The sequence below is a fragment of the Erinaceus europaeus genome, chromosome 4 (genome assembly GCF_950295315.1).
Source record: "Erinaceus europaeus chromosome 4, mEriEur2.1, whole genome shotgun sequence".
Lineage (NCBI taxonomy): Eukaryota > Metazoa > Chordata > Mammalia > Eulipotyphla > Erinaceidae > Erinaceus > Erinaceus europaeus.
The window spans coordinates 12,371,374-12,391,708 of record NC_080165.1 but is presented as its reverse complement, the minus strand read 5'-3'; the positions used below and the strand labels follow the sequence as shown (position 1 = coordinate 12,391,708).

General features: G+C 48.9%; 1 protein-coding gene across 2 annotated transcripts in view; it reads left to right on the top strand.

Annotated features, from left to right (window-relative positions):
• FARS2 (phenylalanyl-tRNA synthetase 2, mitochondrial) overlaps window positions 1–19,966 on the top strand; it is a 406,538-nt gene extending 386,572 nt beyond the window's left edge. For both annotated transcript variants that reach the window (XM_060188748.1, XM_060188747.1), the window contains one exon: window positions 19,692–19,966. In XM_060188748.1, coding sequence (XP_060044731.1) covers window positions 19,692–19,904 — 213 coding nt within the window. In that variant the 3' untranslated portion in view covers window positions 19,905–19,966. The remainder of the gene's footprint in view (window positions 1–19,691) is intronic.
• The last annotated feature ends 369 nt before the right edge of the window (window positions 19,967–20,335 follow it).

Sequence of the window (20,335 nt, the reverse complement as noted above, 5' to 3'; positions counted from 1 at the left end):
CCTCTTTCACCGCCTGTAAAGTGACTCCCCTGCAGGTGGGGAGCCGGGGGCTCGAACCAGAACCCTTACGCCGGTCCTTGCGCTTCACGCCACGTGCACTTAACCGGCTGCGCCACCACCCGGTTCCCTCAGCTGTTTTTGACAGCAGTGGGTCTTTGCTCTCACCGTTCATCTGCACCTTGAGCATAATCCAGGCGGCAGCTTTCTGTCTCCATCGTCACTGGGTCCCTTGCCACTTTTCTGTCAGGTAGGATGTCAGGACACGCGAGTATTTTCAAACCAAAGTTCTTCACAAACAGCATCTTCCCAGGTCTCGGGCTGTGGAGACACTGAGCGTGCAGGTGACACTGGGCCACTGCGAGGCAGGCAGCGAATCAGCAAGCTTAGTGTGTGCAGAAAGGGCAGGGAGATAGGGCCGGTTCTCAGGCAGGGCCACGCCAGGCTTGAGGACCAGTGGGGCCACCAGTGAGTGGCCATGGTCAGAGCACGGGAGGCACCACTGCAGGTGGCGGGTGGTGTTAGGGTGCCTGCAGGATGTCACAGGCCCCCGCAAGGGCGTTGGCCTATGGTCCTAATGAAGTGGGGGGACTTTTAGAAGATGCTGAGTAAAGGGATCTCGGTGGGTGGGACTCTTATCTTCCTGTATTTGTGTCACTCTGAAGAGTGGAGTGTGTGTGGACATGAGGCCAGTGGATAACTGCTGTAGTTCCCAGAGAGACTAGGCTAAATGATGATGATGATGAGGAGGAGGAGGAGGAGGAGAAGGTGGTGGTGAAGATGATGGTGGTGTGGTGATGACAATGAATCAAAACCCTCTAGAGGATTTGCTTTTGCTTAGGCGAGGTGGGTCAGAACTACCACACGCTGCTGTCACACAAGCCAGCTCTGAAGGGGGACCCCTCCCAGAGCTGCATAACACCACAGGGCTTTTTTCAGTCAATTAACTTATTATTGGATAAAGACAGAGAGAAATGTAAAGGGAGGGGGAGAGACAGAGAGACACCTGCAGCCCTACTTCACTACTCGTGAAGCTTTCCCCCTGCAGGTGAGGATCAGGGGCTTGAACACAGGTCCCTGTACACTGTAATGTGTACACTTAACCAGGTGTACCCCACCTGTCCCCTGCTTTCTTTGTTTGTTTGTAATTGAGGAAATGTTTCACAAGGCTGACATTGTCTCACATCTCTTCAAATATATGTTGGCCCGGCTTGCACTGCCCACACACCAACCTCCCTGCAGCAGGGATTACAGTGCTCCCCCACCCCCGTGACCTTAGATTTAAGGGTTGACGGTCCATGCTGTCAGCCCCCTTGCTTTTTTAAAAGAGGGTCTGCTGATGTTACTTAAAAGTGTTGCAGTAGTTTCTCCTCAACGTGATGGAGTTCAGGACCGAGACAGACGGACAGATTCCCCAGTGCAGCCCCACCTGACCCAGAGTGAAGGTCATGGGAGCCACACTGACCAGAGAGGCTGTGCCCCAAAAGTCAGCTCCTGTCCCCCAAGAACCTCACATCCCGTGCCCCTACTCCATGCCCCTGTGCTACCCAGGGAGCTTGGGCACGGCGGGCACTCAGTGTGCACAAGAGTGACACGCCACTGATACCACCAAAGAATTTGTCCAGAATGTCTTCCACTCGAACATGATTTCTCTCACGCCACCTGTACAGGAGAACACACACAAAGCACTCATTTGTCTCCCTTTTTGTTTTAATCGGGGGAGATGAATGGTTTACAGTCAACAGTAAAATACAATAGTTTGCACATGTGTCACATTTCCCAGTTTTCCATATAACAGTTCAACCCTCTCTAGGTCCTCCTCTGCTGTCAAGTTCCAGGACCTGGTACCCTCCCCTCCACGCACCCCAGAGTCCCTTACTTTGGTGCCGTACACGAACTCTAGTCGAAGTTCTGCTTCGTGTTTTCCCTTCTGATCTTCTTTTTCAACTTCTGTCCATGAGTGAGATCATCCCATATTCACCCATCTCTTTCTGGCTTATCTCACTTAACTTGATTCCTTCAAGCTCCCCATCCAAGTTGAGGTGCAGAAGGTGACTTCACCATCTTTAACAGCTGAGTAGTATTCCATTGGCACACACTTCTGCGGTACTATTCCTCCACTGTTACCCTATTAAGTGCCGGAAGATTTTTGTCCTCCCACTAACTTTGCCCTGAACCCATCCTGCGGCCCGTCGTTGGTTTGTAAGTGGCCAGGCTTGTTTCAGGTCTCCCCTGTGCTACACACAGGCCTGTGACTCTTCTCTGTCCTCACCCTCCAGGAAGCCCTAAGCAGTCCTTGCAGACTCTGAACTGTGGGCTTCTCCCCCCACCCCATTCCCATCAGTCATCCGTGGAGTGACGGCAAAGCCAGAAGGCGTATTTCACTAAAAGACACGTGGCGGAGTCAGGCTGTGGGGAGTGCTCTCACTGTGGTCCGTTAGGTTTTGATTCCTCCTCGTCAACGGCAAGAGTTGATCCTCCGCCTGGCCCCACACATCGGTTCTCTCTCATCTGGAGAAGGCTTTCAGCCCGGCTCACAGGATGGGTCATCCGTGCAGAGTGACTTGGTTTTGCCCGACAGTGACTCAGCAACTTGCAGGATCCAATCGGCAGCTGTGTAGCCACTTCCTCAGAAGGGCCGTGGCAAAGACTGGCTGGTGACAGCCGGCAGCAGTGGCGTCGGAGCTCAGGGACATGCTGCTGGTTTGCTGTTGGCAGTGACCACGGGCAGGGCAGGGTGAGGGCAGCAGAACGGGTACTGGTGCCGCGTGGCTCAGACAAGGCGCCCCGTACCCACGCCTGTGTCCTCCCCTGTGACTGGCGAGGAAGCACTTCAAGGCTCAGAAGAAGGGAGCGCCCCCCATCTTAGCAGGTAGCTCACACTGAGGGACAGGAACCCCCAAATAGTAAGTGTTCCTCAAGATTCTCTACAGGGAAAAACCCGGGCCTACTGACACTCCGATCACAGCTTTATCCCCAGGAGACCCACAACTTGTACCCAGAGCCACATCTGAGGGAATGGGAAGGAGGAGGTCCTTGTCCCAACCAGCAGTACAACAGAAGTGCAACATCAACAGATAAAGTTATGGGGTATATATTCTGTGGAATACTACACTGCCATCAAAAAGACAATATTGTGTCCTGTGGGACAGAATGGATGGGACTGGAGATGATTCTGCTTAGTGAAATGAGGAAAGAGATGAAAGACCACTACTGGATGGTTTCACTCCTGTGTGGAATCTAGAGATCGGATTCACATGTATTTGGAAAACAAAAACAAAAACACACAGACGCAAGCAAACTGTGAGAACTCTGGTGATGGGGACAAAGAACTTTGGTGGAAGGTATGGTGTGGAGCTCATACTGTAATCTTACAATCTTGTGACATACTATTAATAATAAATGTTGTTTTACTTATTTATGATTGGATAGAATCAGAAATTAATACAGGAGGGGGAGATAGAGGGGGGAGAGAAAGAGACACCTACACCCCTGCTTCACCTCTCATGAAGCTTTCCCCCTGCAGGTGGGGACCAGGGGCTTGAACCCGAGTTCTGATGCACTGAAATGTGTGCGCTTAATCAGCCCCTTTAATAAAAAGTTTTAAAAATTAACCAAAAAGGGAAGGGGGCGAGTCCCAAGGCCCTCTGGCTATGCGTTTCTGATTGCATGGAGTGAGCCCTCGGAGAGAGTTCTGTGATGTGGGCTTCCATGAAAGCGGCAGTCAGACTAGAAACAGCACTGACAGGCGCCCTGACTTCTGGTGTGGGGACCCTGACTAGTGTCTGTGGGAGGGGAGGCATGCATGTTGTGTGCGGACATAATGAACCAGACGCTCTGCCAGTGCTGAGAAAGAAGGAGGCTGACCAGGTTCCAGATGCCAGCATGATGCCGACCAGACTTCCCTGGGCAGATGACCCCACCAATGTGTCCTGGAGCCCTGCTTCCCTAGAGCCCTGCCCCACTAGGGAAAGAGAGAGACAGGTTGAGAGTATGGATCGACCTGTCAATGCCCATGTTCAGTGGGGAAGCAATTTCAGAAGCCAGACCTTCCACCTTCTGCATCCCATAATGTTGGTAGGTATGCATGAGACCCCTTCTGTTTCATTTGGTTTAAATCCCCCCTGCTTAACACTATTCTATTTACATAACCACTTCATTCTATTTACATAACCACTGTTAACAAGTTCCACCCTCCCTCCAGGGCATTTGTGGTTCAGTGATAGGATTCTCGCCTAATCTGCCCCCTCTTTGTCACACTCTGATTTTCACCAGTCACTTTTCTCTCCACCCTCTCTATGTCACATCCTGTTTCCACCCTACTTGGCAAGTATATATAAAGACAGCATTGTGAGTTGTACTGTACTGTACTTTGAGTTTAACTTAGCTCGTCTTAGATTGTGCTGCGTCCTGCATGAATAAAGAGATACTGCCTACAGCTCAACCATGAGTCCCTGGTCATCTGTTACCTGCCCGTGAAGCTAGCCTGGTGAAAACAACATAACCCGTCGAAAACAGCACCATAATGACCCTGGATCCATACTCCCAGAGGGATAAAGAATAGGAAAGCTATCAGGCGAGGGGATGGGATACGGAGATCTGGTGGTAGGAATTGTGTGGAATTGTACCCCTCTTATCCTATGGTTTTGTTAATGTCTCCTTTTTAAAATAAATTTTAAAAAATTAAAAACAAGAGAAGGAGGCTGGATGCAAAAGAAAAGGGGGCTCTTGGGATTTTTGCTTGAGGGCCTAGAATCTCTGCTCACTCCTTTATCCCAACAGTCTGCGCCACTCAGGGCTGCCCACAAGATAAGAGATTCCTCAGCAGCTTCCCTCCTAGACGCTCGCCTGGGTTTTGTGAGTTGCCGTTTTTTTGGTCACCGAAACAGACCTGGAAGCTCTGGGGAAGGAGTGTCCTTTAATGAACTGTACAAGGAGTTGGCTCCAGCCCTCAGTAACCAGCCTTTCTCCTGCCACTTGCCACCTTCCTACACTAATAGACACACTGATGTCATAGCTTTATCCTCTCTGTTAAAAAAAAAAAAAGCCACCACCACGTAACAACCTTGCTCTGCTCTGTTTTGATTTTTTCCCATGGCCGGAGATAACTGCAGATAGTGAGTTACAAAAAGCAAAACCAGCCAGGGTGTACCTGCCTGGTCCAGTACAGTCAAGACAGCACTGAGCCCCCTTCCCTACGGCCCTGCTACAAACAGCAGGTCATCTGAAGCCAGTAAGGGGCGGGCGGGCGGGCGGGGGCTCACAGAGGCTATGGGGTTGTGTGAGATTAAGGCTCCAGCACCGGCAGATCACTGTCAGTGTTAGTGCTCCTTCTTTTATAAGTCAGTCTGGGGACAGATAATTGAAATAGAGCCCTAGTTTAAGCATTTCTATTTTCCTGTCCCTGGCATAAGAGCCCCATGACCTCATTTGTTCTAGAAAAAAAAAGAGAGAGAAATAATAGACATTGCTCAGTGGAAAGTGGCGATATTCCATCCCAAAGCAGTCTCTCCCTGTGTCTTTTAAAAAATATATTCATTTATTATGTATTGGCCAGAGACAGAGAGATTGAGAGGAAAGTGGGAAATGGGGGGGGGGGGAGACCTGCAGCCCTGCTTTACCACTCAGGAAACGTTCCCCCTGCAGGTGAGGACTAGGGACTTGAACTTGAGACCTTGCACATGGTTCCGTGTGCTCAATCAGGTGCGCCACCACCCGGCGGCCCTTTTACCCTCCTTTTAAAGGCTCTCCAGGTCTCTCCTACCTGCGGTCCCCTCAGGTTCACTCTGGGGCCCTGTGTAAATTACTTCTCGTTGTTTTCAGTCATGGAGGTCAGGGTTGGGAGCCCTGGACCACTGTAGGCTGAGGGCTTTTGAATTCTGCCATGTGTCCGTTTCCAGGCCTGCTGGCCCTTTGAGGTGTTTGTTTGCAAGTGAGGAAGGAGCATTTCCAGGGTCAGCTCCACTCCTGTGAATCACCTGCTGCTTCTCCCGGCACGCAGTTTCCGGGGCCCAAGGCTACCTCCTCTCATGTAAATCACCTTCTGTTGGTTTTCAGGTGTGAAGCTTGGAAAAAACAGTCAGCAGGCCTGCAGGCCGACATGCTCAGAGAACTATCGATAATAAATTAATATGTGCACCACTCATTAAACAAGTTCATTAGCAAAGCGCATAATGCTAATGATGCTAATCAGAGTGACTGCTGGGGGACAGACTGCACTAAGCACAGAGCTAGGTGCTTACAGACTTAGCTCTGTAAAGCCTGTTTGATTGGGGGTCGGGCGGTGGCGCACCTGGTTAAGCGGGCATAGTACTAAACGCTAGGATCTGGTTCGAGCCCCCGATCCCCAGCTGCAGGGGGGCTGCTTCACAGCAGCAAAGCAAGTCATGCAGGTGTCTGTCTTTCTCTCTCCCTCCCTATCTCCCCTTCCCCTCTCAATTTCTCTCTGTCTTATCCAGTAAAATGGAAAAAATGGCTGCCAGGACCCTTCCCTCACTTCTAAATCATAACCACATTTTTATCCCAATACAGCAGCTCCTAAATGACACCATTTTGTTATAACATAGATAAGGGGGAGGGAAATCTGGCCAATATTGAAGAAAAGGAATTTATTCAAGCACCTGTTTTCCTTACATGTTATTTCACTTAAACTTATAGCTTCCAAGAACCTATTGACAATGATAAGGGCTTTTTTCTTTAGAGATTTTTTTTTTTTTTTTTTTTTTTAGGATCTGTATTAGATCAAGACAGCCAGAAATTGAGAGGGCAGGGGGAATCGAGAGGGAGACACCTGCTACACTGTTTCACCACTCACAAAGCTTTCTTCCCGCAGGTGGGGACCAGGGGCTCAGACCCAGGTCCTTGCACATTGTACCATGTGGACTCAACCAGGTGCACCACCTGGCCTAGTGAGGGCTTTTTAATATACTTCTTTTTCAGACTGGATGTTCTTTTTCTTCTTTGGCACTCTTAAATATGGCTGCTTTATGTCTTTAAGTATTTTTGATACCTCTAATGTTTAAATGTTTGATCACTGACAGTACTCTTTTTGACTGTTCTTATGTCTGAAATTCCTGGGTTATTTACTTGCTTTTTTTCCCCAAGGACTCTGGCATATAAGAAGTTATTTACTCTGACTACAGTGCACTCTTCCTGAGGTGATCACATGTGACCAGCTTTCTCTCCAAGATTGTCCTGCATTTTCTTTTGCCAAGTATCTAGCTGAATATCCTTAGTGTTAGCATCATGTCACTTTCCTAGATTGAAGGCCTGAAATGTTATACCTTTTGGAACCCAAATCCATTTGTGACTCAAACCTGAAATTTTGATTCTCAGAGAAAAATGCCTCTTCAGTGCTCTTAGACGTCATACAGAGATAAGGTACCTTTGCTTTTCTGTGTTTGCATGTTTTCCCTTAGTCTGCATCAAGCATTTAACCCTATAGAGTGCCAGCTTCAGGCAGGAATCTTGGTTCCACCTCATGGACTAACATGGCTTCAGATCTTCTGTTCTTGGGTGGACATTTAAATCAAAACTCTGGTAACAGGAGCTGACAGGAGCCTTACTCTAGCACCAGCACTAGACACTTACTATGGGAGGTGTTTATTTAATTTTTTTAAATTTTTATTTATAAAATAGAAACACTGACAAGACCATAGGATAAGAGGGATACAGTTCCACACAATTTCCACCACCAGATCTCTGTATTCCATCCCCTCCATTGAAAACTTTCCTACTCTTTATCCCTCTGGGAGTATGGACCCAAGGTTGTTATGGGGTACAGAAGGTGGGAGGTCTGGCTTCTGTAATTGCTTCCCTGCTGAACATGGGCACTGGCAGGTCAATCCATACTCCCAGCCTGCCTCTCTCTTTCCCTAGTGGGGCAGAGCTCTGGGGAAGTAGGGCTCCTTGACACTTTGGAGGGGTCGTCTGCCCAGGGAAGTCCGGCTGGCATCATGTTAGCATCTGGAATCTGGTGGCTGAAGAAAAGAGTTAACATATAGAGCCAAAAAATTGTTGACTAATCATGAACCTAAAGGCTGGAATATTGCAGATGAAGATTTGGGGTCTCCATGTTGGAAAAAGCTATTAGGTCTATTTTAGGTATATTACAAGGGGCAGTGACTTTATTAGTTTTTGCCTGAGCCTGACATCTGATAGGCAGATGGACCCAAGTTATTGTCTGGGGAGATGTTGTCATGGATGGAAAAAGGGCTTGAAAGCTGGATCAGGGAAGAGAGTAGCTCCCAAATATGGGAAAAGTGTATAAATATTATTGACTGTAAACCCCATCAGTTTGATCTGGAGCCCATATTCAGCATAGGAGCCTGTGTAACTTCTACATCCCTGTAGGCCTGAGCTCACATTCTGTGGTCATAAGTAGGAATGTTCAGAGTCACACCAATTTCAGGACCCATCTTCTTCAGGCGCTAGATATTTTCTACCGTTGTTGATCCACATTGAGGGCAAGGTCCTATGGGGGCCCACAAAGGGGTCCATTATGTTGTTCTTGATGGAGATGACCAGTGACAATGCAGAGAGGGATCTATTCGAGGTCTAGGCCCATCATGTCTGTGTGGGAATCTCAGGACTCTCGACTAGGGCCCCAGCTGATGGTGTGGCCTGATAGTGACTAAAGAGTCATCGCTAAAGTATGCCGGTATCTTGCCCTTATTCAGCTTTTGCAGTTCTTACTTTGATGAGGTTAGCTTTGGAGTGAGTGAGGGAAGGGTAATAGGAAGTAGGTGAGGAGAGTATCTACATCTAAGTAGCAACTACTTTAAGGTGTGTTTTAGGTCTTTCTACTTGCTTGCTTCATTTATTGACTCACTGCAAGCTATTGTGCACTTTTGCTTTAAGATATATATTTTTCCCTAATTTATGATACATGCATATGTATGCTTATCTCATGGGTCCTCGTGTATTTCTAGGTTTTGAGACTTTGTCAGGAAGTGAAATACCTGAAATGAAATTAGAGAATCCTATGAGAAAAGAAAGGTCTCACTGAGTGGTGATGCTGAAGGGTTGTTGTTCCACACCTGATGTCTCTGGACACAGTCTGAAGTGAAGCATGCTGAGGTGGTACTTGTTGCATTGATTAGATTGGGATAAGCAGATGGCAGTATCAGTTGTTATGAATTGAGAGAAGCATGCTGGAAAGTGAGCCCCACCCTAGAGATTCCAGGACTGGGGGAGATGTATGGGCTCTATAGAGGAAGCGGGAGGTTCCTGCTGTCTTAGGGTTTAAGAAGGTAACAGACAGTTATTGCTATAATCAAATTACTTGGCAATTGGGTTAACTTTGAAAATCCCATTGTCAGGACTTGCTGTATCATACAAGACCTCACCATAATTTATGTCCTTTGATGTTATTTATATGTAGCTATATCTTATAAAATAATAACACCAGTTGCTTCTGTTCTCCCTGGTCTAAGCTTTTAGGAGGGTCAACTCTTCAAAGAACAAGTCATTGTTAGAAATGTATTAACAATTTGAGACCACTGTTAAAATTCAGTCTGATTACCAATTTGAATTATTAAGTGCTTAGATGGAAGGAACATATATACTCAGCCTATGGTCTATGCATCAAAATGTTTGAGACATTCGATCCATTTTTCCCCTCTTATCTTAATTAAATAGTGATTCATGAAACTACAAGTTAATAGGAGTGTACATTATTTCTTCCTATTTCACACTTGAAGATTTTCCCTGTGTTAATATCACCTACTAAGCTACCTACATGTTTTGTTTTAATTTAGTGTCCTTATATGTTCTTATATGTTCCACACGAGTATGAAATAACAAGATCTTTAGGTTTTGTTTGGGTTATTTTGTTGTTGTTGTTGTCGTCTCCATTTCTTTAGAGAGGCACCAGAGTACCATAGAATTCTGGTTTTCATTCTTGGTGTTGTCTGTGGTCTCCACCATGGTATCAGGGCTCAAACCCAGAGCCCAGAGGGTAATAAGGCATGTGCTTCACTCATGGAGTCATTTCCTCGGCCGGGATCACTAGTCTGTCTCGTTCTAGCATCATGGTGTCTTATGCTGGACTAGCTTCGCGGGCGGAGACAGACGACCAGGGACTCATGGCTGGGTGGTACGCATTTCAGTCTTTATTCACGTGGAAATCTCCATGCATCTCCCAAGCTCTATGATCACGGTCATAAGAAACCAAAGTTCCTAGTCAGGGAACCAAAGTGTGGCCCAGAGCAAAGTGTTCCAGAGACAGAGAAACTGTCTCATGATGAAACAGTAGAGGCTTTGGCAAACCTCTTCATAAGTAGAAAGGCAACCCATGGTGGATGGGTAGCCAAGTTTACTTATCTGGGCGGTGGGCGGGTTAGGTCCCACGTCGGTGCTGGTCCCTTTTTAGGCGCCATTATGCGGGCGGAGACAGATGACCAGGGACAAATGGCTGGGTGGTACGCATTTCAGTCTTTATTCATGTGGAACACAGCACAATCTAAGCCAAGCTAAGCTAAACTAAACTCACAATCCTATATATACTCGCCAAGTAGGGCGGAAACAGGATGTGACGTAGAGAGGGTGGAGCGAAAAGTGACTGGTGCAAATTAGGGTGTACTACAAGAGGGGGCGGAGCAAAAAGACATCATGAACCAGTGGGTATTAAACCAATGACCTGCAGGCAGGGTGGTCCTTAGTTAACAGTGGTTATGTAAATAGAATGCAGTGTTAAGCAGGGGGTAAACAGGGGAGATTAAACCAGTGAAACAGAAGGGGTTTTTAGAAGCAGAATTAGAAGCATACCAACAATGATGGACCCTTCTTACCTCCCAACAATTTCCTTCTGAGTTATTGTCACATGTGGACCAGGTGGTGGTAGGGAAAGAGATAGGCGTATCTCCTTCATTACCTGTTTTCACGATCTGTCCAGAGTCCACACCATGCCCAACGCTGTGCTCATTTCCTCCCCCAGTAAAACATTCAGCATGCAAGTGAGGGAACCTAAAGACAGGACCTCAGCACAGTCTGTCAGTGTTACACTGTGCCCCCTGGAGTCAGTGACTGCGGTGGACTCACCTTGACCCCCTACCTTTGAATCAGCCCTTGTCATCCTTACTGAACCTTGCCAGAGCATTTGTAATGGACGGAACTCAACTTCAGAAAGTGGATTATGTTTTCCCTCCAGTCTATCAGTGATATAAGCACAGTGCCCTTTTCCTCTGAAGTAAGAGAATACCAAAAAGAGACCATTTCTTTTCACCGAGTTTGAAAGCGGACAACTGCAACTCAATAATATTTTGAAATGCTTTATTGACTCTGACTTTTACTTTATTAGAACTTTCTTCCAAGTTGCTGACAGTGCTTTGCTCACTGGCTTTAATTTCTCCTAACTGAGGGACTGGTTAGGAATAAATAGCATCACTTTGCTTTATTGAGACCTACAGAGGTCAATGGATTTAGCTGAGACACAGAGATAGCCAGACCACCAAGATGTTGTGTCCTGAACCTACCCACCCTCCTAGCCCAGGCAAAATTGCTTTTTCCATGGAAGTACATTTTAGTGTTATCCCTCAACTCTCAACAAGGGAACAGTCTTATGAAACCATTCCTGCCTTGAAATAGCAACACAGTTGAGATATTAGCCTCTTGATACTTTTCCCAGCCCAGGGTTGAGAACATGACTCCGGAGGGAGGGCCTGACAGTGGCACACCTGGTGAAGTTCACATAGTACCCTGTGCAAGGACCCAGGTTTGAATCCCCACTCCCCACCTGTAGCGGGGGGGGGGGGTGCTGCATGAGCAGTGAAGCAGGTCTGAAGGTGTCTCTCTTTCTCTCTATCTCCCCTCCCCCCTCAGTTTTTCTCTGTCCTATCAAATAAGATGATGGGAAAAAACATGGTCACTGTGGATTTGTAGTGCTGGCACTGAACCCTAATGACTAGAGGCAGAGAGAGAGAGAGAGAGAGAGAGAGAGAGAGGACTTGACTCAGGAAGCAGATGGACACCTGAGCTGAAATCCCAAAGGCTGGGCTCAGCTCTCAGACTCTCACCACCATTCATTTGGCTCCAGCCTTTCAGATCACCCCCCCCCCCCAGCAGGTCCTGGCCACGACTGTGCACCACCACTGCTTGCAGACCCTGAATGGCCCTGGACAGCTCTTCACCAACAAGCCCTCTCTCCTTGGACCTGGAACACGGGAAGCATACACTGTTGACTGCCCGGCCCCCAGTGTCCCTGGGGCCATTCTGCCAGCTAGAGTGTGCTCCTCCCACCAGCCAAATCTCATCTTCCCTGGACTTCCTTCTCTGCTGGGTCATTTACAGTCTTAGCCCTTCCTTTAACACTAAGCAGCAAACGCTTAGTCCTGCTACCTGCCTCACCTCACGTGAGCATCTTAACCCCAGCACAGAAGCTAAGCCAGCCAAATCCTTGTTGATCTTAGTGGGGACACATCTTCCCCTCCCACTGCCCCAGGGCTATGCACAGATCATCCCCATGAATATTCATGAATACGGACAAATCGATCAGGCAGTTTGTATCCCTGTTTTGTCCTTCCCAGCCTCCGTTCAGAATAACCACTGATCAAGGGATAGGATGGGAAGTGCCCCTCTCCAGCTCCCACACACCTTCTGCCCTCAGGAGAGGCAGAGAGCAGAGTTCAAGTTAGTTCTGTTGACATGGGCTCCGCATACTGAGCCAGGGGACAGAGAAAACTGCTCCTGGACTGTATACACACACACACACACACACACACACACACACACACACACACACACACACACACACACACACACACACAGGAAGCTGGGAGCTGGGGCAGTCTGTGCAGAAGGATATATCACTTTGAGTTGAAGGAAATGTGAGAGGAGACATTTTGAAGACAGTGAGAGTGTCGGGAATCGTCTTTCTGAAGTGGCCTGACTCTGTCATAGCAACAGGTGTGGGTCTGGGAAAGAGAGGCCTGAAAGGTCACCTGTGTGAGCAGCTTTGTCCTGCTCGTGGCGACCCAGTCTTTCTGGGGAGATCAGACGCCCGTCCCTGTCATGCCACACTGTCACTGGAGATGGTCCTGCCTTGTGCTTAGCAGTGAGGTAGGGGGACTGTTGTTCTCTTTTCCATATCGATGTGAGTTCCCACCCTCCGTCTCTAGTGATAGCCAACAAGGTCGTCTGTGCCAACTCCTGTTTTGTTTCGTTTTGTTTTTACATAGCGATAGAATATATATAGTGCAAAAGCTGCCATTTTAACCAGTTTCAAGAACTCATGTCGGAGTGATGTGAAGCACAGTCAGCATGTGGTGGCCACCCCCATCAGCTCCTCTGGTTTCTTTTTATCTCCCCCAAACTGACTCTGCCCCAACCCCCACCCTGATCCCCAACCCCTGAGACCCAGCATCTACTTCCTGTCTCTAGAACTTGAGGGAACAAGGAGCCTCAAGCAAGAGGGATTATGTAAAGACCCACCTTTTGCATCTGGCTTCCTCCTCCTTCCCTGTATCAAATTTAAAAAGCCAAAGAAGAGGAGGAAACGAAAGCCCACCGGTCCAGAGACTCCTTGGACTAGTGTTGGATTTCTAGCACAGAAGGAGTCCCAGTGCTGGCTGGTGGGAGGGAGGGACGCAGGTCTGAGAGGGAGGATCCTGGTGCTGCCAATTGCAGCCCGGGTGAATCTGGGAGAGGGTGGCACCTGACTGGATCTCATTTCCCAGGCTTTAGCTGACTGCACAGGAGTAACTGCAGTCAAGGCTCCTGTGTGGGACCTGGGCCTGTCAGCAGCTACTGCAGCCGCAGAGAAGGGGCCCTGGTAGTTTCCAGATGGGCTAAGCAAGGCACAGCCACAGGGCACATCAGGGAGACGCACAGAAAAGCAGGTGGGAGGCAACTTGCTAGTGAGAGAGGATAACAGCTGGGTGGTCCCCAAACCTCCCTTGAGAAGGGCTTCTGGCTACATGGAGGCCAGAGCCCCTGTCCATCAGCCCCCTCCCTCCCTGCCACACTCTCAGACGCTCTCAGAGGTTTGCTTCTCATCTTGGGAGGCTCTGAGTGGGTCCCTTGGTGGGTGAGTCCTTCTCAGGGACCACCCAGCTGTTATCCTCTCTCACTAGCAAGTTGCCTCCCACCTGCTTTTCTGTGCGTCTCCCTGATGTGCCCTGTGGCTGTGCCTTGCTTAGCCCATCTGGAAACTACCAGGGCCCCTTCTCTGCGGCTGCAGTAGCTGCTGACAGGCCCAGGTCCCACACAGGAGCCTTGACTGCAGTTACTCCTGTGCAGTCAGCTAAAGCCTGGGAAATGAGATCCAGTCAGGTGCCACCCTCTCCCAGATTCACCCGGGCTGCAATTGGCAGCACCAGGATCCTCCCTCTCAGACCTGCGTCCCTCCCTCCCACCAGCCAGCACTGGGACTCCTTCTGTGCTAGAAATCCAACACTAGTCCAAGGAGTCTCTGGACCGGTGGGCTTTTGTTTCCTCCTCTTCTTTGGCTTTTTAAATTTGATACAGGGAAGGAGGAGGAAGTAAAAGCTGGCTCAGTCTCCAGACTCCTTCTGAAAAGTCACGGCCAATTCTAAGCAATCATTTCTCTCTCCCGGCTCCTCACTCAGCCTCTGCAGCAGTGCTAACTCGCTGTGGATGCTTGTCCACCCCACCCTCTGGTCCCAGGCCACAAAGGGAGGCTGAAAACCCACCTGGGAAACACAAGCCCCCTCTCCAAAATGTCATTTCCTCAGGAGCCCCACAAGTTAAGGAAAATGAGGGCCCAGGTGGCCCTCAGGCCCTGAGCCCCATAAAAATGTCCAGACAGGAACTAGCAGGAGGTGGCCGGGACAGTGGGAGGGGCGGACATGGTGCCATGAACTCACTCCTGCCTGCCTGTGCACTCTCTGCTGGGCATGGGAGGACAAGGGTAGCCATCTGTCCTGTTTTCACCCTGTGGGCAGAGTAGTCTGAATCCCTTCTATGGACCCTACAGTACCCAGCAAACACACAGGGGCAGGTTCCAAGAGGAAATGACTAGAGTTTAGGAGGTGGGTGTGTGGCCTGTCAAGTGACCGTGGGGTGGCCACTCAGACCCCTCCTTGGCGCTGCAGGACTCTGAAGCCCCTGGCCCCAGATGTGAGCTGCCTGGTTTGGGACCCCTTTCACCCACATACTCATCTCTGTCTGTGCTCCTTGAATAGCTAAACGAGCCTTCACACCGACTGGCGATTGTTGAATGCTTGCAGGTCAACCATGCGAATATATTCACCCCAGAATCCAGCCAGCAGAAATCTCGTGGTCAGTGCATTCTGCTCCTAACACCAGGCACCCTCTTCACGTGCTCTGTATTGAGATCTGATGGTGTAGACTCCGTAAGGGATGTTCCCTGTGCTTTGCTTCTAAGTGCTGGGGCTCACGTGGAGCGGCTCCAAAGGCAGGGGTTAAGCCTCTGACCCTCCCTCACCAGCTCTAGTGGCTGCATGAATTAGAAAGAGGCATCGGGAGATATTCTGGTATAAACATCTCTTTATTTGAAGGTGGGTACAGGATTTTATACAGAGTATAAACAAAGAACATTTTTCACATGTGTCATAAATTACAGGTTTCTTAAAGGTCAGCTTGTCCCCATGGTAGGGGGCTGGTATGACAAGAATTGATGAGATACATAAAGGTCAAGACAATTAGTTTCCATGATGCAGGCAAGTTAATTATCCAAAGGTATTTGAGAAAAGCATAGGGGTTAAACCAGTAGGGTGAGGTAGAGAAGGAGAAAAACAAAGCTTGATGTGAATCACAGATATCAAAGGACACAAGGAAATAGAATATGGGGTCTCACTGCGGGGTACTGGCAGGGGTGTATGATAGAGTGTGTTCTCCTATATGATCAGAAGATGAAGCTACAGTGAATGTGTGAACTTTGAATGACTATAGTGAACTTTGAGTAAACAAGCGGGCAGCCATTTGGCCTGCTAGCAGGGGGAACTAAGTGTGAGAGGCTTGTAGGCTTTCTGTGAGCTTGAGAAACTAAAAAGGAGAAACTGAGTCTGGGAGACTTTTCCCTCTTGGCTCATCTCTATAAGGAGAGAGGCTAACAAGTAGGGTGTCTTTCCAGACCTTCATCTGAGGATGGGAGAGCTCCTCTAAGCTCTACCAAGCTTTCACATTGTCCCACGTCTGAGTAGATCCTTTGAGGTCCCTTTAAGCCCCTGTCTATGTGGTCTGTTCTCCCCTTCAGGGAAGGTTCTCTCCCTGAAGGTTGTTTCTGAGGGGGGCCAGGCCATAGCAGCTTTGTGCCAGAGAGAGATGGGGGTGTGACTGCTGCTCTCCAGCTCGCTCTCTCTCCCCTTCTTTCTTTATTTTTTAGTTATTATTTATAAAAAGGAAACACTGATGAAACCATAGGATAAGAGAGGTACAAGTCCACACAATTCCCACCACCAGAACTTCTTATCCCATTCCCTCCCCTGATAGCTTTCCTATTCTTTATCCCTCTGGGAGTATGGACCCAGGGTCATTGTGGGGTGCAGAAGGTGGAAGGTCTGGCTTCTGTAATTGCCTCCCCATTGAACATGGGCATTGACAGGTCAATCCATACTCCCAGCCTTTCTCTTTCTCTAGTGTGGTGGGGTTCTGGGGAAGGGGGGGGGGGGCTTCAGGACATATTGGTGGGGTCATCTGCCCAGGGAATTCTGGTTGGTATCATTTTAACATCTGGAACCTGGTGGCTGAAAAAAAGAGTTAACATATAGAGCCAAAAATTGTTGACTAATCATAAACCTAAAGGCTGAAAAGTTCATATGAAGAGTTGGGGGGGTCCTCCATTTTGTAGATAGTTAGGAGTCCTATTTTAGTTATATTCCATAGAGCCCATGGCTGTACTAGTTTTTTTTTTTTTTCCCTGAGCCTGACATCTGATATGCAGGTGGATCTAAGTTATTTATTGATTTATTTTTTTGGTTGCAGTTTGGGGATATTCTTTTTTTTTCATTTTTTATTTATAAAAACATTGACAAAACCATAGGATAAGAGGGGTACAACTCCATACAATTCCCGCCATCAGAACTCTGTATCCCATCCCCTGATAGCTTTCCTATTTTTTATCCCTCTGGGAGTATGGACCCAAGGTGGAAGGTCTGGCTTCTGTAATTGCTTCCCTGCTGAACATATGCGTTAACAGGTCAATCCATACTCCCAGCCTGTTTCTCTTTTTCCCTAGTGGGGCAGGGCTCTGGGGAAGTGGGGCTTCAGGACTCATTGGTGGAGAGAAGTCTGGTTGGCATCATGGTAGCATCTGGAACCTGGTGGCTGAAAAGAGAGGTAACATATAAAGCCAAACAAGTTGTTGATGAACCTAAAGGCTGTAATAGTGCAGATGAAGAGTTGGGGGAAGTGATCTCCATTTTGTAGATAGCTAGTAGGCCTCTTTTAGTTATAGTCCAAACGGCCTGTGGCTATACTAGTGTTTGTTGTTTTTTTCCCTGAGCCTGAAATCTGATATTGCAGGTGAATCCTAGGTCTCAGGTAAAGCAGCGATTATGTAAATAGACCACAGCATTAAGCAATGCAACAGAAGGGGTCGTAGAAGCAGAATTAGAAGCAGACCAACAGTCTGAGCACCTGCAAGCCTTTGGGGTACATGCCTAGAAGCAGAACTGCTAAGGTGATTTCAAGGATAACATTTTGAGGAAGCACAAAATTGCTTCCAGCAGTCACACTACTACATTTTCCCACAAGCTTTGATGCTTAAACCTGGACAAGTGACCTCCATTCCTCCACTACCCCTTCTGCACAACAGAGGAGATGATGCCCCCTGCCCAGTGGGGCTGTATCTGAATGGGCCAGTGTTTGCCAATGGCCGAGAACGGCACTGGTGCAGCCACGCTCTTTGTTCCATGAGAAGACGGGGGCCGTGCAGTTTTAAAGCTGAAGAGCTTTTGGTCTAAAAGAGGTTGAGGGCAGAGGAGACAGTATAATGGTTATGCAAACAGGCTGTCATGCCTGAGGCTCTGCGGCCCCAGGTTCACCACCACACCATCATAAACCAAAGCTGAGCAGTGCCCTGGTAAAATAAATCGATAAATATAAAAAGCCACAGGGTCCCAACCTCATGGTGCCATCATTCTTTAAGACAGACACTCCTTGCAGATGAGGAGACGGGTCTTCTCTTATTCTTAGGTCCCTTGAGTTCTCCAGCGAGTAAAAGGAGGACAGGGCAGATCCCACCCACCAAATAGAAGCCACCCACCTTTCAAATAAAAGCTTCTAGAAAACAAATGCCTGTCTCTCTCCAGTGATGTCAGGAAAAGGCAAAAACCTGGTTGGTTTTCAGTTGAATCTACTGAATTATCACCCTATATTCTGCCAGATACTATTTCTCTCAATTTATAAAATTAATCCATCTGTGTGTGATTCATTTGCATGCAATTCATCAAAATGTTTGCAAAAGCATCTCTTGAGTCCCAGGAATCCCCATAGAGGCCCCCTTGGAAACACATAGAATATGCATTTTTTTTCCCAGTTCGTCTTTGGTTGAAAGCGTCAATGCACAGAGTAACCATTTTACCACTCTTCATGCCACGGCCTCCCAAACATGACCACCTCCAGGATGTGGGAGAGGCACCTGTGCCAGACCCATGTGCTTGTCAGATCTCCTGAGGGGTCTGGGAAGGACAGGGGAAGCCCCTCAGAGAAGCCCGGTTCCCCACCACCTGCTCTAAGTCACTTTCTCCAGGGCTTGTCCCAGAATTAGATTTATAAGAAGCGTCTCTCCCAGGAGCATGGCTGCATCTGGCCCCATGAGAACAATCTTTCAGGGCAGTCAGTCCCTAACCCACACTTATGAAAGATGCAGTCTTTCGAACAAGTGACATCTCTGTGAGTCTAGCCCCCTTGTCCCTGGGTGCTATCTTGGAGCCAGTGACTCTCTGTGATGAGTCAGTGCCCCTTATCCCTTGTCCCTGGGTGCTGTCTTGGAGCCGGTGACTCTCTGTGAGTCTGTGCCCCTTATCCCTTGTCCCTCGGTTCTGTCTTGGAGCTGGTGACTCTCTGTGAGTCAGTGCCCCTTATCCCTTGTCCCTGGGTGCTGTCTTGGAGCTGGTGACTCTCTTTGAGTCCATGCCCCTTGTCTCTTGTCCCTGGGTCCTGTCTTGGAGCTGGTGACTCTCTGTGAGTCAGTGCCCCTTATCCCTTGTCCCTGGGTGCTGTCTTGGAGCTGGTGATTCTCTGTGAGTCCATGCCCCTTGTCTCTTGTCCCTGGGTCCTGTCTTGGAGCTGGTGACTCTCTGTGAGTCAGTGCCCCTTATCCCTTGTCCCTGGGTGCTGTCTTGGAGCTGGTGATTCTCTGTGAGTCCATGCCCCTTGTCTCTTGTCCCTGGGTCCTGTCTTGGAGCTGGTGATTCTCTGTGAGTCTGTGCCCCTTATCCCTTGTCCCTGGGTGCTGTCTTGGAGCTAGTGACTCTCTGTGAGTCTGTGCCCCTTGTCCCTTGTCCCTGGGTCCTGTCTTAGAGCTGGTGACTCTCTGTGAGTCCATATCGCTTGTCCCTGGTTCCTGTTCTCCATGGTGGTGACCTTTCCATTACACCATGTCCCTTGTCTCTAGGCTCCGTATTGGGGGTGTTGGCATCTCTGTGACTATGTTCCTTAGCCCTGGGTCCTGGCATCAGCCTCCCACTGGGGGGAAGTCTGGCCAGACCACTGGTGCTACTTCTGCGGGTCGTTTCTGCCTCACTCACCAGCCTCTCTCTCCCCTTCTCCAGGACACACAAGACCAGCCACTGCTACCGCATCACCTACCGCCACATGGAGCGCACCCTGTCCCAGCGGGAGGTGGGGCACATCCATCAGGCCGTGCAGGAGGCCGCCGTGCAGCTGCTGGGTGTGGAGGGCAGGTTCTGATGGCACCACCTCCCCCCAGGCCTCCTGATGACAAAGAAAAGCATCCGTGGAATGGAGAAGCTGCTCTCTTCTGATGGAGGGAAGGGACCGGCGTTCAGACTTTCCAAGAATAAAAGATGACTCTGAAGAAACCACAGACAGAGCATTTGTCTCTTATTTGGGGAAAAAGGATTGGAGCCTGGGGCCAGGCAGTGGTGCACCTGGCTAAGCGCACACTCACACACACTCAAGGACCCAGGTTTGAGCCCCCATTCCCCATCTGTAGGGGGATAGCTCCATGAGTGGGGAAGCAGGGCTGCAGATGTCTCTCTCCCTCTCTATTCCTCATTCTCAATTTCTCTCTGTCTCTATCCAATAACAAACAAAATAAAACAAAAAGAATTAAAAAAAAAAAGGAACAGAGCAATGATCAAGGTCTCCCTCTGATTCCTGCTCAGGGTGCCTGGCCCCCTGGGCGCCTGGGCTGCGTGTTGGGCGGAGCCACATGAAGGACACCTGATACAGG